The sequence below is a fragment of the Epinephelus lanceolatus genome, chromosome 8 (assembly GCF_041903045.1).
Source record: "Epinephelus lanceolatus isolate andai-2023 chromosome 8, ASM4190304v1, whole genome shotgun sequence".
NCBI lineage: Eukaryota > Metazoa > Chordata > Actinopteri > Perciformes > Serranidae > Epinephelus > Epinephelus lanceolatus.
The window spans coordinates 21,451,410-21,472,768 of record NC_135741.1 but is presented as its reverse complement, the minus strand read 5'-3'; the positions used below and the strand labels follow the sequence as shown (position 1 = coordinate 21,472,768).

General features: G+C 42.5%; 1 protein-coding gene across 6 annotated transcripts in view; it reads right to left on the bottom strand.

Annotated features, from left to right (window-relative positions):
- LOC117257639 (ELKS/RAB6-interacting/CAST family member 2) overlaps positions 1–21,359 on the bottom strand; it is a 182,787-nt gene that overhangs the window by 82,092 nt on the left and 79,336 nt on the right. For 5 of the 6 annotated variants that reach the window (XM_078169994.1, XM_078169997.1, XM_078169998.1 and 2 more), the window contains one exon: positions 9,614–9,707. In XM_078169994.1, the coding sequence (XP_078026120.1) occupies positions 9,614–9,707 (94 nt within the window). Of the gene's footprint in view, positions 1–9,613; positions 9,708–19,747; positions 21,277–21,359 lie in introns of those variants that run through there. The other variant, XM_078169999.1, reaches the window with a different exon arrangement.

The window sequence follows — 21,359 nt, the reverse complement described above, 5'->3', positions numbered from 1 at the left end:
TAAAAAAGTGCTGGATCTCAAATGAACAAAGGGAAAGACAGTGAAGGAGAAGCAAAAAGAGAGAGAGAGAGAGAGAGAGAGAGAAGGAGTATTTGGGGAAAGCACTCCATGGGGTAGGACATGAAAAAAGGAATGGGCCTCTTTTATGAAGGGGCCAAATCGTTCACACATTTTCAGGACACTCTCCATCTCCCCTGGTTTTCTAGGTGTGTTTCGCAGATGTCAGATAATGTGCTCGCTGACTGTTCATGAATATCACATATGGAGCGAGAGAAGAAAGGCTGAGAGCAAAGCGAGTGGGGAATACAGAAATTCCAAATGGTGGGAAAGTGACAGCTTTCAGTCATAACCCGCCCAGAAATGTAACAAAGCATTGTTTCATATAAAATACACCCCCATATCCGTGCCAACAACAACTGACCTCAGTAGTATCCAGCAGTTAATATACCCAACATCAACAAGACATCCAACCGTCCAAAATCACACCGTGTTTGATGTTTGATGTCTTCTTTCAGGCTTAAAGGAATCCAAAGCCAGTCTTTTCATCTTGAAAGCCAAGGGTCGCGCACACACAACTCCATTTACACCCACCACATGTCTATCAACCCTCATGCACCAACTGCCTACCTCCCAGTCCCCCATTAGTCCACCACCCAGGCTAGCCCTCACTTCACAATCACATCATTAATAAGGAATACAATGCATTTTAGTGAAATTAGGGACCTAATCAGCTTAGCTGTGAGCCTGTGCGTGCTAATTTAGCTCAACTTCAAGGCAAAGCCCCCCAGCCAGGCTAAGGCTCACTAAGACTGGCCCAAAGCCCCTTTAGTTGCTAAGCTGATTGGGGGCTCAGAGGTAAGGGCCAAATCCCTCTTGTCCATTTGCGTCGGTGTTGCTGGTTCAGAGGCCCAGTTCAAACGCCACGGAGGGGGAGCGAGGGAGAGAGACAGGAACAGAGACGGGGAGAAAGGGAGAGAGAGCGTTGAGATAATTGGGCGAGACAACTTAAGAAGGCAGATGGGGAAGAATGAGGCTCGGGACAACGGATGGACAGCCGAAATGATGGCAGGAGAAAGACAAGAGACGGAGAGAAGCCGAGACGGAGTGAGAGACTTAGAGAGCAGGGGTGTGAAGAAAAGTGACCCAGGGCATTACCCATGCTCCATTTCAGCGGGTCAGGCTGATGGAAGACTTTCAGCGCATTACACATCATGAGACTGATTACTCTGGGACAGAGGGGAGAAGAAAGAAGAAAACCAAGGATGGAGTGAGACGGGGAAAAAAAATGTGAGAATGTAAGTCTGGCAGGGCACTCTGAAACGGTGCCAGGGTCAGGTGATGTTTCAGAAGGACCTGTCCCTCTCGCTGTTCCCCAAACATCCCTTTTCACACACTCTCTGTTTCTCCAGAGTCTCAGGCAAGAGCGGCAGTTGACTGACGACTGTGTAACTGCATGTTAATGGCATGTTGACTCGCTGCCTCCTTATGTGGTGATGTCATTCTGGCTCACAAAGTTCAGTGTGTTGACAGCACCTACTGTAGCAGCGAGCATCACAACCGAGCACCCAGGCCAAACGGGTACCTTTCCTTGCGTCAGTAGCGCGACTGTAACCCTAGTCCGGCTCAATACGTGTCAAGTGCAGTCGCCAGTATGACTGCATGCTGGCTCATTATGCTCTCTACGTGTAGGGTCTGGATTGACTTGAAATGAAAGCAAGTTGACTATGACTTTTGGGGTCAATGAGTTTTAACGTGTCACAAGTCAGGACAGGATTTCCCGGATTCTCACTGCACAGGGGTAAACTTAGGTCAAAGCTGAATCATCCACTTCTATGCATGCGAAATGTCCCACAGACATAAATATAATTTTCTTTCGGACTTCTCGGTGGATCAGAATATTGTTTGATAAACACAGTATCCATGCTGACTGTAAGTCAAGCATGTGAAGCACAGAAATTGCAAAAAAAAAAGAAGAAGAAGAAGAGGAAAACACAAGCCACAGTTAGCATTGGCTCTCACAGAATTTTCTAAACTGAGTTTGACCTCCTCCTACTTTCCCTCTCTGTCCACCAAACTCCTCACTTCATCGTTGAAAGTTCTCCTCTATCAGACCGTGTTTTTGTGTGTGTGTGTGAGAATATGTATGTGTTTGAAACAATGCAGCCACTACTGCCTCAAAATGTTAGCTCTTCGTTTAACCGCCGATTGCTCTCATATTGCTCGTGGCACTCATCAGCAATGCAAGGTCATTCTCATTCAAATGCACGCTCACACCGGGAGGAAACACACTCCCTTGCCCTGTTTTTTTTTCCCACCACAAACACACCTACGCTCACACACACACACGTACACACAAATGCATACAAATACATTTTTGGACCTACTTAAGAATGCAGACTGACCAGCTGGCAGTCGGAAAGACAGACAGATAGCAGGACGCACAGAGTGAAAAGGGCAGCCTGTACTCCATCAAGACTACAAGTCTAGACATTTGTTAACAAATTCAGATTGCATGTACATAAAGTCGCAATGTGTCAAGCATATGCTCGCGTTTCCAAGCATGCGACGGCGAACTTAACGAGAGGCAGAAAATGAAAGGAGGATGCTGGGAGCTCTTGTTTCAGTTTTAAATTTCAGTCTAGGGGGAGAAAATAAACAACAACATGTTTAGAGAATAAAAACTGAGTTAAGAAGAAAAGGAAATAAAAGACAGGGAGCAAAACACAACTATCCATTTTGTAATAATGATATTTGTTGCTCAAGAGCTACATATTAAGGGATTAAGGGTCTTTCATTCACCACAGTTTGCATGCAGTTACACTCTTAGCCACATGGGGGTGCAGTTAAGTTCCTCACATTTTCTCAGTGCTCCTTTTAAGTCCTATAGGTGGCCTGTTACATGCATTCAGTTTTAAAGGTAGGCTGCCTATATAGGGATGCATGAGACTATCTGTGTGTGCATGAATGTGTGTATATGCTGGTCTTGAGTCTTCCATCAGCGTGTGAAACATCAGGTGAACCTGTCTCTGGGCCTGAACACGTGCAGCCTCCTCTTGCGCCCAGAGAGCTTCCCTATGCGCTGAGGTGTTCATACTCTCCCTCAGCGCCGTCTCCAACTGCGCAATCCGCTCCGCCGTCTCCCGCATGGCATCCTGGGAAGCTGAAAGAGGAGTCTGAGCGGGCGCAAGGAGTTCAGAGGAGGAGGACGAAGAGGTGGGTTGGAAGCAAAGTAGCAGAAGTAGCAGGGAGAGAGTGTTTTTTTTCTTTGAGTATACTTTGTTTTAAAAGCTCATCATCAAATGTTTTTGCACTGGAATAATTATGTACTGGCAGAGGACGATTTGATTAAAGGTGTATTTGTTGGTCCCTTTTCCTAAAAGGAGTCCAGTCCATGCAAAATAGAAACAAAATGAAAGACTTGAGGATGTTAAAAAAAGCTGCGGTGAGAGAAGAACAAGACTTCCCTCAGAAGAAAGAGACATAGCCAAGACAGAAGAGAGTGATAAGTGATGGAGAGAGAGTGCGTAAGTGCTGTGACCTTTGCAGACATCCAGAAGAGTGTGAGTGTGCGCATGTGTGCGGAGCGGACCGTGCGCGTTCACATGCACAGTTTGCGTGTGGCCTCTCTGACACCTATGGTGAGTGGGGGGAAAAGGATCCCTCTCCACACTGGGTGATGGAACTGTGAAAGAAAACACTGGACAGAAATAATAAACCCCCCGATTCTCCCTCTCTCTCTCTCTCTCTCTCTCTCTCTCTCTCTCTTTTTTTTTAAAACTCTCTTTCCCTCCTCAATAGCTGTCTCGCCTTCAAGTTCACACGTTCACACTTTTCTGGGAGCAGTGCGGAGTCACATGGAAACGAGACACTTTCGAGCCGAACAAAGGAGAGTTCAGTTACACTTGTTGCAAACACAAACTAGGGGTGTGCCGAGCGGATACGGAGTAACAAAATCCGCGCGGGCCAAAAACACCAGATTAGATGTTATAGGAAGTAAAATAAAAGTTACATTCTCATATGAACGATTGAATGTGAAACATCGTAATAACAATGGTTGAATTGCAGTCAAAACAAAACAGCAGAGAGCTAAATGGGTGTTTTCAGGGTTAGATCAACACTGGAAGCTTCAACACCACAAACTTGATAACACAAGCAGAAGCATGAATCAAATGAATGTGACACAGTTGCAAGTAGGTGCAACACACATTGTTTGAAGCAATTAGGATGTGTAGGAAACTCTCTCCAGACTGCAACAGAAAGAAAAATGTGTGAAAAGAAAATTCCCTGGCTGAAATGTTTTGATGTACTAAACTTTGATCTCAGAAACGATAGTAGCTTTGCAGATATATAGTTGATGTATGGAGCTCAACATAGGCGTGCATGTGTCTGAATAGGCTAGTTTTTTTTATATTGCATAGAAGGAGGTCTCGGCTAAACAGTGCCTAACACATGGTGGATCTATTCTGGCGAAAAAGGATATGCTAAATGCATGGAAAACTGAAAAGAGTCAAGTTAAAGTCATTTTACAAGACAGTGCCAGGAACATGCAAGAGATGCATATGAATTGCCTCATAACTGCCCCTAATAAATATTACAGTGAGTTTTGACTTGGTATCTGTGTCATACCTTCATAGTGGTCAAATCAATCAATTGTAAATATTAAATAGCTCGGCTCCTTAATGAAAAATACTTCGTATGACCAACGGACTAATTCGGCAATACCGACTGAAACACAAGCGATGGGATTATCCCCGAGCGCGATGAAAATAGTGCCGAGCCAGCCAATTCACAAGCGGATACTTGTGGCTCGTCACGTCAGCACGACACAGCTGGAGGTGAGCGACAAACACCCGCACACACATGTACAGAGGCAGGCTGTGTGCGTCAGCAGTCCAAAGCTGTAATTGGACGTGACAGACGGGCAGTAATTCGATGCACCAGAATCAACAAGTACTGGTCTGACCCCGCCTAACAGACACATGCACGCACGCACACACTCGCTCTCACACACCCCACTGAGATGGGGCTGCCACCGCTGGACCCCTGAGTGAAACCTGACCAGAAAGCTGTGTCTGCCTCTGTGTGTGTGTGTGTGTGTGTGCAGTGTCTGTCTGTGTCGGTGCATATCTGTGTGTTATGTGAGTTTTATTAGTAACAAGAGAATATTTCTGGCTTTCAAGAACACAAAGAATGGAAAAAAAGGGCAAAAGAGATAGAGAGATACAGAGTGTGGGGAGAAATGGAAAGATAATTGCCTCTGCAGCACCAATCATCACCTAATGCCCTGGGGAAGGATCATTATGGAGTCTGGCCCTTTCTGGTTTGATGGAGGGATTATAATCACTAAAATAAACGAGCAGAGAGTGAGAGAATGCACATTTCCAGCAGCTGTGTATCTGTGATCCTCGGCTTCGCGCATACACATGCACACGGGCACACAAACCGCACAAACATCTGTCTCTGTCAAAAAAGTTAAGTGTGCAGCATCAACCTCGATGTGTCCTATTTCATGATTTAAAAAATGTTAAGCATGTGTGCATGGCCAGAAGCTTCATATACAGTTTCAGTCAAATGCACCGACTGTGGGAACAAGCTCAGAGTGAATGAAAATCCTGAAATGTGTCCATCGTCTTTAACTGTCCCCAGATTTAAAATTAGAGTGTCTTTAATCCTCGTGTCTCTAAATAGATGAGTGGGGGGGTATTGAGTGTCGCTGATGCCTCTCCGTTACAGATAAAAGAGAAATAAAAGGCTTGTGTGAAGGCTTGAAGTGAACATTTCCGATGTGTGTTTTCTCTGTGTTTGTGAAGTGCAGCGTGGCGCGATGGAGACGATGGAGCAGAGAGATGCTATCACTGCGTCCCACATAAACTCTCCTGGATGGACGGGGGGAGAGGGGAGCGGCGAGGGGAAGGCCCTGTTTGTTTGTGTTTACCCTTGGAGCGTGCTGTGTTCCTGATGGAGCCAGAGATAAATGAAGAAAGAGAGAGAGCAGGGGAAAGAAAGTGAGATAAAGGCTACAACGCAACCTGACTGCTGAGTCAACACAATATACAGAACGTGTACTGTACATCAGCTAGGATATGCAGCGGTCAATCTAACTTTCATGTAATCTTACTTTTGGATGCTTTATAGTATTGCTGCTAATCTTTTTAATGCACTTACCGGCCACTTTATTAGGTACACCTGTTCAACTACTCGATAGCGCAAATTGCTAATCAGCAAATCACGTGGCAGCAACTAAATGCATTTAGGCATGTAGACATGGTCAAGACGACCTGCTGAAGCTCAAACCGAGCATCAGAATGGGAAGAAAGGCGATTTAAGTGACTTTGAATGTGGCGTGGTTGTTGGTGCCTGACGGGCTGGTCTGAGTATTTCAGAAACTGCTGATCTACTGGGGTTTTCACCAGAGGCGATTGCTCTGAGACAACAAGGCAGGCTGAACTTCCCCTAAAATTTCATAGAAGAAATGGTCAAACATGTACTATTGAATTTACATTAAAATAAGAATTTACACTGTATTAAACATGTGCTAGGGTGCGTTCAACATCATGACTTCGTCAGCTGTTTATCACCAGATTTCAAACGCGACCTCCCTGTCATACATTCTTGTGTCAGCGTGGTGGACACGGAGCCTCCAAGCATTCCTATGAGACAGTGCTGAGCAGGTTTTTTTCATACAGCAAAGCGAGATGGTCATTGGATAAATGCGACAAAATCGTCACTTCCAGGGAGGCTCAGCTTCCCTGGGACCTAATGGAGCGGTAGGCGGGAGAGGACGCTCGGTGTATGCATGATGATTGGAGGAATTGTCTAAAAGGCTGAACCCCTTTGTGACTGACAGCGCTTCGCATTTTGAGCTCAGTCCCATGCGGATATTTGCGAGTGGAGTCTTCTGATAGAGTGCCGCCCAGAGTTCCTTATTTCCATAGCTCATTTTCACCGTTTGTACAGTATAGTTGAAGTGTTAAAACCCATCTGAAAATCTTTGAGGTGTGTTTTGCTGTAGTTCTATGTCATGAGTGTGGTAGAAAAACGGCTTCAATTAAATGTTCCTTTTATAAGTTAGTGCCTCGCTACAATATGACAAATTTTATGATGTAAACTAAAAGTGAGCTTCCCCTGTTTGAAAGACAAGCAGCCGTCACTGGTTTTCATGCACAACCATCTCTAGGGTTTACAGAGTATGGTCCGAAAAAGAGAAAATATACGTTAGCATTTAGCTCAAAGCACAACCATGCCACATGCTTTCAGCTAAATGCTAACGTAAAGTTGAACTTGAGCTTGAATTTGTGCATTTGCTCGGACAATCTTATTATCGCTGATCAGTATCTTATAATGCAGTGGAAACCTCTTATAGTGATTTGTGTGGGTCAAATTAATCACTTTAAGCTTATGTATATTAATTTTTTTTTCGTTGTTTCTCATGCAGATTACCATCTAACTGACATTTGTGTATTACATGAATATAATGAAATGAAACAGACAGCTTTGCTACCAAGCTCAAGAAGGCATCATGTGACCGGGCACTCCGGGCAATCCACTTTAAGAGGAAGCTTCGACCGTGCGCATTCACTCTCTGTGTTCATCATTAGCAGCCATGACTGTTTAATTCTCATTGAATAAACTACACAAGGTAGTCTGAGGGGCACCAAGTTTTGCTGCTGCATCTCGTTTCGGCTAGTTTTTGGCAGCTTGTCATAAGCTTTCAGGAGACTATTGTTGTCATTGAGAGAAACTGACTTCTGTTCCCGTCATGATTTCAGTGTGCACACAGCACTGGCCCCAAGTAGCCAACCGAAAGCAGACAGGTGAACGCTAGGCAAAGTATCATGGCAGTAAAGTTTAAAAAACGGGAATTACAATCGTTTTAAATTTTTGGTAACACTTTACTTGAAGGTATTGACATAAGGATGACATGACACTGTCATAACTATGACATGACAAGGTCATGAACCTGTCATAAACATTATGTACATGTCATAAATGTGTATGACTGCTGTCATTAAGTGTCATTCGGTTTTTGTAACGACAAGTTGACATTGTTTGGGTTGTCTTGATTATGACAACTTGACATTAATTAAAGTGACATTACCAGAAGTTGTCTTTGTCATGACAAGTTGACATTAAATTTGTTTGGGATGTCCTTATAATGACAAGTTGACATTAACCAGGATGACATTACCAGAAGATGTCTTTGTCATAGCAACTTGACATTAACAAGAAATGCACCTCTTTTTGTGTTTATGACAAGATGACATAATGATTATTATTGTCATGACAAAGACAACTTCTGGTAATGTCACTTTAATTAATGTCAAGTTGTCATAATCAAGACAACCCAAACAATGTCAACTTGTCATTACAAAAGCTGAATGACACTTAATGACATGTATATAATGTTCATGACAAGTTCATGACCGTGTCATGTCATAGTTATGACAGTGTCATGTCACCCTTATGTAGATACGTTCAAGTAAAGTGTTACCAATTTTTTTTTCCATGTGCTGTCGTGTATGAAAAGACCAACTGTAAACAGACTGCTTGATTACTATAAGAAAATTTTTCAAATAGCATTTATATAGGAATGAGTCTGTCTCAAGTTTTGTGATCCATATAAGCGGCGGATCACTGTAAGCGTGATCACTATAAGCGGTTTCCACTGTACATGGAATATATATAGCTACAAAAAAAATTGCAACTTTTCCATTTTGCTCTTTTTGTGGACGTCATCTATCTCCCTGACATCCATCCTACTACTCCCTTGCACTTGTCCCTGTACCTCACTCTTTCTTGCTGGCACTCTCCTCATGTCTCTTTCCAGGTTGTAGCAATATTAATGTGTACTACTCAGACACTGTTTAGAGGAGGAAATAGGATGTTGGATGCTGCCTGCCAGCACACACAGAAATAACAAAATAGCTCTACCAAAAACAGGCTGAGAGCAGCTCTGGTTCTTTTTGGCAGAGAGGTACAGAGAGGTGTACTCTACTTCATCGGTCCCGTGGGAATAACCTGGCATGGCCGCACTCTGCATATTAACACCTCGGCATAGCTCTGCAGGCTAGCATACAAGCATGCACACACACATATACACAGTCAAGCAAACAGCTGACACTCGTGTTGACACCTAAAAAGAACCATACAAATTACATAAAAAAAATGGAAAATCAAGATTCTCTCTCCTGCCTCACTAATCAGTTCTTTACTATTCCCATCTGAGCCATTATGCCGGTGCTCCTGGCTGGCGTATGGAGCTGATTTTTGCAGGACTAAATGCCTGTCTCTTCCACTTAGGACTGACTCTGAGATGCACTGAGGGAGGGAGGGAGGGCGGGCAGGAGGCATGAAGGGCTGAAACAGGGCTCTCTCAAAAAAGCTGAATTATACAGAAAGGCCTGATCTACAGAGAGACAGTGGAAGGGGAAAGGATGATACTTTCTTAAGAGCAGCTTGCGAAAGAGGTGAGGAGGACAGAAGAGGAGAGAAGAGGGCAGGATAGATGAGTACAGTAAGTGCCGTTCTGCACACTGTGGGATACAGAGGTGACAAAGACCTGAACTAGAGGATGTACACGTGCACACACACACACACACACACATATTCAAACCTGCGATAATGAGTGTGGATGTCCATCAGTGAGGGCATCTTTCCTCATCTCGCCCGCCACCGTCTGCTTCTGGATGTTAGGAGACTTGATTTGCCTTCAGATAGAGAAAGACGGGTGACAACAGATAAAGTGATGTTCAATACAAACCATGGGATACAAAAAGATTTATATCTCACACAATATGAGCATGTATATTAAGATGTATACACACACACACCATATACACAATACACAATGACCCAAGTTTGCTTTAAATAAACATTTCTAAACCAACTGTTTGAATTTGTGGTGACATCCAAACTGTAAGAGTTATTACCCGTAGTTAGTTTAGTTTTTTTAAAGTTAAAACACTGCCTGCATGTTGCATCACACAGGTAAATGGTAGGGTTACTCTGTGTACAGTAAAGCAGGTAAGCACTGTGCATTTGTCTTGTCTAAGTAACACGGCAGACTGGGACAAGACAAGACTTGACCGATGGAGGTGAGACACTGCTGTGTAAATCTCTCAACAACAAAACACACAAACAGATGCAGACAGAAGATGTGAGCACATGCACACACTCAAACACACACACATTCTCAAAAATAGAAGTGCAAGAGGTAAGTCCACAGACGAGAAGACGGGATGACACAGATACACACACAGGGGCATGTGTTTTTAGGAAAGGTATAAGTCTGCAGACACTGCCAGAAACATGCACACAGGATAATAAATCTGCTGTCAGTGTTGTGCCTTGCTGAAGTCTTGATTACAGAGCTCAACCGTGTATTAACCAGCCAGGATGGCTGTGTATTTACCTCCACACAAAGACCTGAGTCTTGTCATTTGCTGAACTTACTTAGCCAGAGGACTATGGCACGCACAGGTGCACACACACACACACACACACACACACACACACATACACACACATACACCCAAGCATATAAAAATATATAGAGAAATATGCATGAACACACGCAAACACTCACGGGTCCCATGTGTAGGACTTACGAGCATCTATTGGCAGAAATGTAATATAATATCTATAACTATGTTTTAATCAGTTTATAATAACCTGAAAATAAGAGTCGAGTTTTTGTTACCTTAGAGTAAGTCGTTTGTGGAAGAGTCCACCATATTGTTTCTACAGTAGCCCAGAACGGACAAATCAAACATTGGCTCTAGATAGGGCCATTCAGGTTTTTGACATTCACTGTAGTTCTCTTAAGCCCCGTTTCCACCAAACACTTACACTATGGTACCTTTGGAACCGACAGTAACCCTTCAGACATGGTTCCTAGACCCTAGTGTTTCCACTGCAAACAGTGCCCTTAAATGTGGGCGGGGTTGTTGTCACTCACTGCTCCGTCCAGCACTCACAGTATTTTCTTATTATCAGGGACATAGCTGGAAGTCTGCACCTTGTTTATCGTCCACAGAATGAGGCTGCACACAGACATTTTCAGAAGAAAATAAAACAACGCAATGCTTTCTTGTTCTCTGAGTGAGGATTACAATATATGCAGTTCACATAACTCGGCTGAAATTAATATTCAAAAACTCTTAAAGATCCACTCATTACTAAAAGTGTATGACTTAAAGGGAAATTTCTGTTTATTTCAACCTGTCTCCTATCGTCCTAAATTTGTTTCAAGTCACTAGTGACATAGAAATAATAGTTAGCATGTTAGCCGTTAGCCTAGATACAGCCGTAGCGTCAGACCTGTTAAAACTTAATTGAACAGGCATCCTTTCAAGTGCAAAGTTAGTCCACTAACTCACTAACCATGGCTGCTGGAAGGCTTTAGCTCTGGAGATTGGTGGTGCAATGTTACCTGTGAATGCTGTACCCCAATGGCCACAGAAGAGGAATACCTCTGTTGCAAGGAATGGGACCGGTTGCAGCCTTAGCTAAATGGTAAACAACAAACATGGCATCACACCGGTAAGGTAAGACAACACGTTTACATGTCGTTTTCTATATGTTCTCTGACATTTATCCTAACAATATGAGGCGGTCTTTGTGGAGAAAAAGCTTGTTTAGTGGACTAACTTTGCACTTGAAAGGATGCCCGTTCAATTAAGTTTTAACAGGTCTGACGCTACGGCTGTATCTAGGCTAACGGCTAACATGCTAACTATTATTTCTATGTCACTAGTGACTTGAAACAAATTTAGGACGATAGGAGAGAGGTTGAAATAAACAGAAATTTCCCTTTAAAGAAATGGTTAAAGGATGGAATTTTTAAGGCATTGAGTAACATTACAAGTTAATGTTCCACCTTAAACGTTGCCGGCAGTCGGCCCAGTGAATAAAGTTATTTTTTCTCAGACTCCAGCTGCTGCAAGAGGCAACAAAACATCCTTTTTATAGTTAAAGGTTACTAATAAACTCTCCACAGTATGAAAAGTGGTTACATGAGCCTCCAAACCAGCCACAACTCAGCCCTGAGCAGAGTGACCGTCCTCTATTGACCAATCAACAGACTGCAGTGTTCACAGCTCCACCTTTTAGTACCAGATCTGTGTGCTAGGTACCCCAACAGAGGGGGGGACCAAAAATGGGGGCAGTATGAAACGGTTCCATTGGTACCAGCGTGGCTTTACATGGTTGCCACGTGGAAGAAGTTTCAGTTCTGCAACCTCAACGCTAGATGCCACTAAACCCTACACACTAGACCTTTAATACACTCACTGGTGAAACTAAGTAAACCCATAAAGCCCATACACTAAAGGACACACACAGCTGCACCTATGTACAATCTATATTTTCTCACAAACACTCTCAAAATAGAATCAAAACACACTCTCTGAGCTCCCAGTTTGGCTGTCACCCTTTAAAAAAAAAAAAAAAAGCACAGAGAGTGTGAGAAAGCTGACAGTGACAAATTAGCGCTTAAGAGAACCCTCCAACACTGTAAACAGGCTGTGACCAAGCAGCTGCTAAAACGCGCCACATTATTATTCCATATCCACACGGGTGTGTTTACTCTGGGCAAAACATACAAGCTGCCCCCACATATGGGCAAATATTTGCTGTCACAGCCCTTAGAATGGTGTGTGTGTGTGTGTGTGTGTCTGTGTGTGTGTGTGTCAGCTTTTATGAGTGATGTTTGTGTGCAATTAATGTGAAATATACCTAACAAGATGATGAATAAATTTAATACGCACTCACCTTGCTGCACAAACACACGACATAGTTCCTTTCAAAAGCTTTGAGGGAGTGTTTGTTATAATAAGAGAAGACAGAGCAGGAGGGAAGAACTTCATATTTCAGTATTTATATCTGATATTACTCCCCTTGAACAAAAACACAGCTTTGGTCAGTTTATTAGGCCTGTCGTTTCATCTCTGGCTCACTCCTTTTTTTCCTTTTTTAATCTCCTTGCTGATGAAGTTGCACATTTTTTATCATTTTTACGAGTGGGTTTTGAAAAGAGCTGCGTAAATAAAGATTATCATTCAATTCTGTTACCATTATGAATGAAGTGCATGTGCACGCATATTTACATAGCGAGGAGGAGGAGGAGGAGAGGAGGAGGAGAAGAATCTGTTTATACTCCGATCTTTGATGTCTGTGTGTGTTTTTATAAGCTCAGAGGCATGTCCATGGAGAACAAACCTGCCATAGGGGCATATCAGCTATCACACACAGCCGCCACTGGCACAGGTGTATAAACCAGCAGACACGCTTGTCCCTTTTGATAGCTGATATACCCCCATCGACCCATCAGTGCGAAATGAAGTAAGTGTTTTGACCAATCTGAAGGCAAATGAGGGCACAGAGAGTGTGAATAAGGAGCGGACGGGCTGGGCTGCATGTGAATGGAAAATATGAAGGAGAGCTGTGATTTGTTGAGTACCGAAATGAGTAAATTCATGGGGGGAAAATAGTATTTTATTGCTGTGACATTTCTTAGAAAGATGAAGTGAGAGAGACAGAGAAAGAGAGAGGGAGAGAGAGCACTGTGAATGAATCCAGCCATTTCCTAAACTGAGCGTAATAAGTAATTTTTCACATTTCCTCTTGCTTCTTTCACCTGGAGCATTCTGCACATCCGTCTTCCAACATAAGCAGCTCCGCTTTATTTCTGGCTGTCAAAGTACAGCTCAGTTTTTTTTTTCTTTTATATATCACTATGCATATTTCTTTTTTTTATCTCATTCACTTTCTTTTTCCATTATCCTTTTACAATGCTTTTCCTCTTCTTGTTTGTGTCTCACTTTTTGTCTCAGATAACTCATTTCGATGAGCGCTGAGAAAAACTAAAATATGAATAATCCTCTAACCTTCCTCAGGGGTTTCTGCTGATGTGCTCTTGAGCAACGCACAAAAGCCACATACATAACCCATATGGACATGTACCCATGCCATAGATCTGTTTTGCGTTTCCACCGCAGACACGACTCTTGCTATGTAGCCAGAGTTGTTACCAGATGGTAATAGCCCTGTCAATGCTTCATACATCCAGCTCTTGCTGTATTTCCTCTGCCCCCATTATGTACAGGAATGTCTGCACCTTGCTGATTGTCTATGGAATGGGGTTGTGTGACATTTTCAGCACAAAAAAAGAAGAGGCTGGAGTGTAGTGCTGCCGAAGCACACCGGGGCGCACCGTAACGACCCTCTGCCTCTGGACTGAGCAGCCGCGGCTTCCCTCCCATGTCACTGTTTATGTCACACACTGAGCTACACATTTTGATACTTGCTCACGCCCCCCATAGAATGTGCCAGGGCTGACGTCAAAACCCAGAAGTTTAGCATCGTGCTGGTTCCCGGAAGAGAAAGTGAATGGGATTTTTGCATTGCGTTTTGGATTATGTCAGAAAATAAGCTCTGTGGCTAACACAAGTTTATGATACTTACAGATTTTGTTAAGCAAGATAATCTTCACATATAAACACCTTTCATACCGCATTTGAAGCTTAAATACGATCGCCAGAAGTAAAAAGCTAACGTTAGGCTTTAACGGACTACATGACTACTCCACGGTGGCATGACTCTTGATGTCACCGCCACTAAGCTTTCAACTGATTTCGGACGCTTTATTTTAAAAACATTGTACAATGGGGAAATCGGACTAAATAAGAAGCTGTAATAGCGGACTGCCAGCACTCTCGCCTGTTCAGGGGTGATGACGTTTAATGTCCCCGACAGGGTTTGTAGTCGTATTGAGCAACTTGTTAGCAACCGTCTTTTTTACACCACGTAAAAGCTTCAAAATTCACAAGTAGGGTATTTACTGACGTGTTTTATGTCGTAGAACAAAACCTGAAACTCGCTTAAGCTTTTGTTAATCACAGACCTTATTTGAGGCATTTTACCAAAATCCCATTCAAAAAACGTATTGACTTTTAGACGAGAAAACCGGAAGTGCTAAAAGCGCTAACGGAGTTCCGGGTTTACTGGCACACTCTATTGCCCCAAAAAGGCGCATTCTGTATAAACAAAAGTAGGTAGACGGCAATTTGCCGCACTCCCCGATTTTTGTTTTTATACTGCCAATGCTGAAATAAGACTGATTGGGCTTTCCTGCAAATTTGCACAATTCCTATCAAAAAGGGCTATAGAGTCTAATTAGCCTAACCTGCATGTCTTTGGACTGTGGGAGGAAGCTGGAGTACCCAAAGAAAACCCACACTGACATGATAAGAATATGCTTATTCCACACAGAAGAGCTCCCCCACCATAGGTTCGAACCAGGAACCCTCTTACTGTGAGGCAACAATGCTAATCACTGCACCACCTTGCCTCTGCAAACAGAATTTTCCCACTTCAAATGAATCGGTTGAACCAATCACAATCATTACTAATGTGTATATAAAGCAAGAGAGACAATAAAAACAAACGGAATGGTTAGAATCATGTTGACCTTTAAGGTGTGCCGATTAATTCATAGCGTCAACTCATGCATGGAGTAACACGCAGGAAAACATTCCACTTATAGGTTGCCAGTAGCTGCCGGCAGTAGCCTTTGAGAGGGGCATGGTGAATGTTTTTAGTGCATAGCTGCTGTTAACTAGTTAAGATGAAACGGTGGCAAAATAGTCTTTAATTTTGGAGTTATAGTTAACTAATGATGTAAACTTGCCACCATAAGAGCAGTGGATACAGTCCGCTGTCGTCTGAGCAAGAGTGTCTTTCTTTCAGTGTGCTGGGTAACTCAGCAGAGAGGGGACAAAAAACAGTACAGAATGAAGTGATTCTTTTGGTACCATCCACAACTTTTACAATAAAAAATACAAAAACGACCCTTCTAATGTGTAACGAACTGAACTGAACCCGACTGCTTGGTGGAAACGAGGCTAAAAAGTAACTGAAAGGCTCCAGTGGAGCTGCTGAGTGGCCAGCAGCAGGAAGCTGCGGTCACACTGGGACGCTCCCTGAACTGAATGTGGGAAACTGCGAATATTAAGTAGGGTGTTGCTGGAAAAGAGTATGCATTCTCAGTTGACTTTTCCTGGGTAAATAAAGGTTAAAAAGGAGTAATAACCTTTTAAGAAGGAAAAAAAAAGAATCCAGATTTTTATCTCCCCTTCATAACTCTTAATTTGAACTCTGTCCCCTCCTCTTCTCTTTTAATAAACAGCAGAGTGGAACAAAATCCTCTGATTTCAGGCAGACAAGGACAACAGCAGGCCAGTTACTACTCAGGGTTGCACAATATATGAAATAAGAGGGAGATATGATCTGAATTAAATAAATGTTCTCTGCAGCGCAAAAGGAGAAGTAGAGGAGAAGGAGAGAGGAGAAGAAACACAGGGACTGTGAAAGTAAAGCTCGAGGCAGTTGGGTCAACACTGGAGTCTGAAGTTTTATCTGAGGCACTTGTCTAGTGCGGTGCTGAGAGATCCAAACAGAACAAGTCTGTTTATTACTGATAGATGCTTTATGGTGCTTAGACATGTCTTATCGCAATACAAATACCGTTCCACTGTTGTCTTTAAATACTGTCTGTGTGTGTGACAGGGTGAAACAGAAAGTAGGTTAAAAAGGAAGACGTGGTTTGTCTGCTTGTGTTTCTGTGTGTTTAATGTGAGGAGATGTCGCGTAATTCACTGTATGTAGGGTATAAACGTATTTAATATGTGGTCAATGAAACACCTCCTCTTGCGCAGGTGCAACTTGTCTATATTACAGTAAAACAGGAAGTTGACGGGTCATTTTCAAAGCTTAAATGGCCATTTAACTTGCATGGACACCTGCAAATGCACACTGTTTACTAACATTTTCATATCAGAAATATTATACACAGACACTTTGGAGGCCATGTGTGTACTGGCATGCATGCACTTTTTTTGCAATACACTTTTTGTGTTTTCAAAAGACTGATACTCTCAACATCTGGAGTTTGATTATGGCGATAGGGATAATGCCCAAAATGATATGTGAACAGTTGTTTGTGTTTGTTTGTGTGTATTAATATCTGTTAGCCAAGAGACCCTCGCCAACTCCACTAGCAACATGTTCTCCTCAGTCTCACCTTTAACACACACACGTGCACTAACACACATACAATGCATTCACATTTATATAGCCTATACACACACACACACACCTCCCTTTTCCTGAAACCCTCCCTTACATACCAGAGTGCTTACCACGTCAATAGCTGTGATACGCTGACACTGGGAGGCTGATTTATTTCTCAAAGTTTAGCTCCCACTTCACCGCAGAAACATTAAAAGTATAGGACTGTAACAGCATTAATAACTATACAAAATAATTCCACTAGTTACTAATATATAGCCATGAGAGATGGCATGAAGGGAAAAGAAATGAGCCTTTATATTCACCCAACATATATTAAAAAACAACATAATGATAAAGCATCTTTCTTACTTCCAGAGGTGGGACCGAGTCATTATTTTGCAAGTCACATATATGTCTTAAGTCTTTGCACTCGAGTCCCAAGGTCAAGTTGAGTCATGAACAAGTCATAACACGCTCTTCACCAAATGTAATATCATTTAAACAACAGAGTAATAACATATTAAATTTACAAAAAGTCGGAATGCTCTTCAAATGTCTGACTGAACTTTGTCATAAAAAAATAATGCTGCTATACTGTACACTAATAAGCAGTGCTACAATTAGTTCGCTATCTATGTTAATATTAGCCTCAGTTTACTGTTAATTTTCAAGCTGCATGTTTTTGCACATTGCAACTTGTTTGTTAATGACCACTGCTTAGTTTTTGTACAAAAACAAAATATCTTTGGTATCACTTTTTTCAACTGATGCTCAGTGACAATGTTCTTCATGGTTCTCTCCTACAGTTTAAGTGGATGCTGTCAGATTGGTTAAACTAAAGTGGACCCAGAGTGGATCATTGGGGGAATTAAGTGTTGACTTGGTGAGAATGAACTGAATTAACGTTAGTTGATTCTGAAAATGAAGGTAAATGTCCTGATTTGTGGCACACTTTTAAACAGCATACGTTTTAATCTTCAGGCTTGGGGGAAGGCATTAATTATCTTCATGAGTCACTGGTGTTAAAGTCCAAGTCAAGTTGCAAGTCTTTCTTGATTTTGTCAAGTCTTAAGTCATCAAATTTGTAACTAAAGTCTGACTCGAGTCCAAAGTCATGTGATTTCATGTTCACATCTCTGCTAATTCCCCTGGTAGCACAACGTTTGTCACAGCTTAGAACTCAACTAGCTGCCGATGCTTGAAAGCAACAACCTCTTAAATATGTGAACGTACTGCTGATGTTTAAGGTTAATTAAAACTAGTTGTGTTTTGAATACACAAGTTTCCAGCGGTTGTCAAATGGTGATACCAATCCAGGTGTGCTGTGGGATTTTGTGATAACCGCACATTATTACTGCAATATTCAACTGGGCCTATACAAAACAATATGAATTAAGTTTTAATTGAGTGTATTAGTATATTGTGCACACCCATTTCCCAATAAAGAGGTAAACTCTAGCTAAAAATGCAATTTAATCTGACTTAATTAAAATCAAAAACCTTCACAGGGAGCCTATCTGTGGGCCTAAGTGTGTGACACGTCAAACACCCTGATTGGCAGCCAGTGTGAGGGATGATAACAATTAAAAGGAGAAAGCCATGAATGAGACAATGGATCGCTTTATTTAATACAGTTGTGCCTTGAGATTTTGGCTTGCCCTTTGGTTTGCCTTGGGCACAAAAAGTTTAAAAACCACTGGACTATTCAATCGCTCTCTTGTACTTCTAGACATCCAATACCATGTTACCGACTACAGACATTTTAGAAACGCAATGCAGGGCAAACACAAAAAAGTGCCACTTAATTGAATGCATAGGGAAAAGATTACAATGATTCACTCCTAGTATGTCATACTATGAAATGTATTCATTTTTCCATTTTAGTCCACCATATGTGCACAAACTGCTCCAAGAGCTCAGTAACCATGGCTTCCAGAGCTCCACTTAACAAATCCAACTATTAGCATTAGTGTTAACAGCTGATACAGATGCTTTCCACAAAGCCTGCTCAGTGTCTCTGATCACTTAGGCAGATTAGCTGGGATTTACACCTACACACGACAGTAAATAAAGCACCAACAATAAACTACCTAATGTTATCGCCGATTGCTTACAGTAGATCACTGGGAGATCTAAGCTATGAAATAGCTGCGAGTGAGTCTCCGCTGTGCTGGAAGGTATTTATTACAATGACCTGCTGGCTACATCCATCTTTGACTCTCTCTGCTGCACTGCCAACTGGATGAGAAAGTGTCTATTTCCTCATCTGTTCTCCTCTCTCCATCCTGATAGTGGTTAATAGGCCATCTGACCGAGTTCCAACAGAAACACTCTGATTAAAAAGACATTCATCTTCTGCCCAGACACATCTCGCACTGTCTTACACAGAAGTCCAATCAGCATGCAGACGCATACGTCCACCCATGCTGTCACATAACACATGTGCGCAGGCACACACACGTAAAAATTTTTATGTCTATATTTACGCCCAATGCCTTTGTCAAATCATAATTTTTAAAAAGAATGTAAAAAGACTATAACTACAGTAAGGTGATACTCCACTATTCTCTTCAGCAGCCACACATACTTATATAAAAAGTATATTAAACACAGGTTCATGAGCTTATAACTTTTATTCTTTTCAATCCTACCTGTGTTTACAGCAGCAGTTTATGGCTGCAGTGGATTCTCCGATGATAACCTGCAGCTAACCTGCATGTAACCTTTGACCTGTCTGTGGTGACCAGAGGGGAGGGGTCACACCGACAGCAGTTAGTGGCTGACACTAATGAGACAGCAGCCGCGATAAGATGGACGAGCTGAGGAGAAGGAAACTCTTCCAGCGCCTGATCCCAAATACTGCTATCCCACAAAGGGCTGTGCATGGAAACTAAAAGCACAGGTTAACACACACATGTGCATGCGCACACTCTGGTGACAGCTGTATGTGAGTAGCAGACACATGCAGAAGTAGCGTGAGGCATGCACAAACACATTCGAACAGAGAGTAGACTGTGTGAACAAACTCTGCGGGAGCTACTGGATCCCTATTATACTTCATTCTCATGCGTTCCCACACAGTTTGAGTCAGCACACGGTTTCCATGCCAGAGTGGAGAGTCTGTAAAACAGGTAATGAATGAGGCAGGAAACTGTGTTGGATTCAGTACGTGCAGCCCATCCAGATGCATTCTAAGCCATTCAGAGCCGTAGCTAGCATCGACACACCTGACGGAGCTAGCGTGTGTTAAAAAATTGTGCTTTCACATACCTTTTTCACACTCATGGCTTCTTCTGTGCAGTTGGCGATCCACCAACAGAGAAACCACCCACTATCAATCTACATACACAGACATGCCAACCAGCACACAACTAACTATAACCGCTCCATGTTCGGATGCACTACAGACACATACAAAAACATGCCTTTTTCTTTGCTTCTTTTTTCACACATGCACGCATACACACACACATGAAGTAAACACACAGGCAAACACTCACACAGTATGTTTTGGCACTAAACAACCACTCATTTGGGCACATGAACACACCATGCCAATCCATAAATCAGATGATAATTGAGTAGCACTGCGCCAGTAATAAACAGAGTAGTATAAACAGCCAGTGTCTGGGCTGGATACACCACCTCCCACTGGCATGCTGCTGGCTGCCTTCCTGGCAAACTCAAAAACACACAGGCACACACACACATACACACACACATTTGCTGTATGCATTCACAGTAAGGCAAAGACAGAAAGAAAAATACTCACCTGTCGAGTTTATGGACATATGTATGAAAACACAGTGTGATATGAAGGAAAACACACATGACACCACTCATGATTGCAATGAAATGTGAAGAAGCTTTGCAGAAGTCAACACAATGGAGAGGCTATACGTCTCCAGTGATATAAGTCAGGAAACATATAAAGTCTCTCATTGTGTTATTGCTGTGACAGGAATGAGGAGCGAGATTGTTTGCTGTAAATGCATTATACATTTACTGCCCCACTGGGATAGTCAAATCTGAGCTCCTTGGGAATCACATTAGAGCCAAAATGCCCTGATTTCCAACTTTATACCTGGGAAAGTTTAAAATGAACACAGCAGTCATGGCAGGATGTCAAGAGTGACAGCTATGGACAGTGTTGACGATATTGTGATATGTTTTTTAACAGGCACAGTAAAAACTACTTACCCAGATCTGCAGACGTTGATACACGGAAACAAATGATAAGACATGAGGCCAAATGATTAAAAACAACACACGTACATAGGTCACAGTGT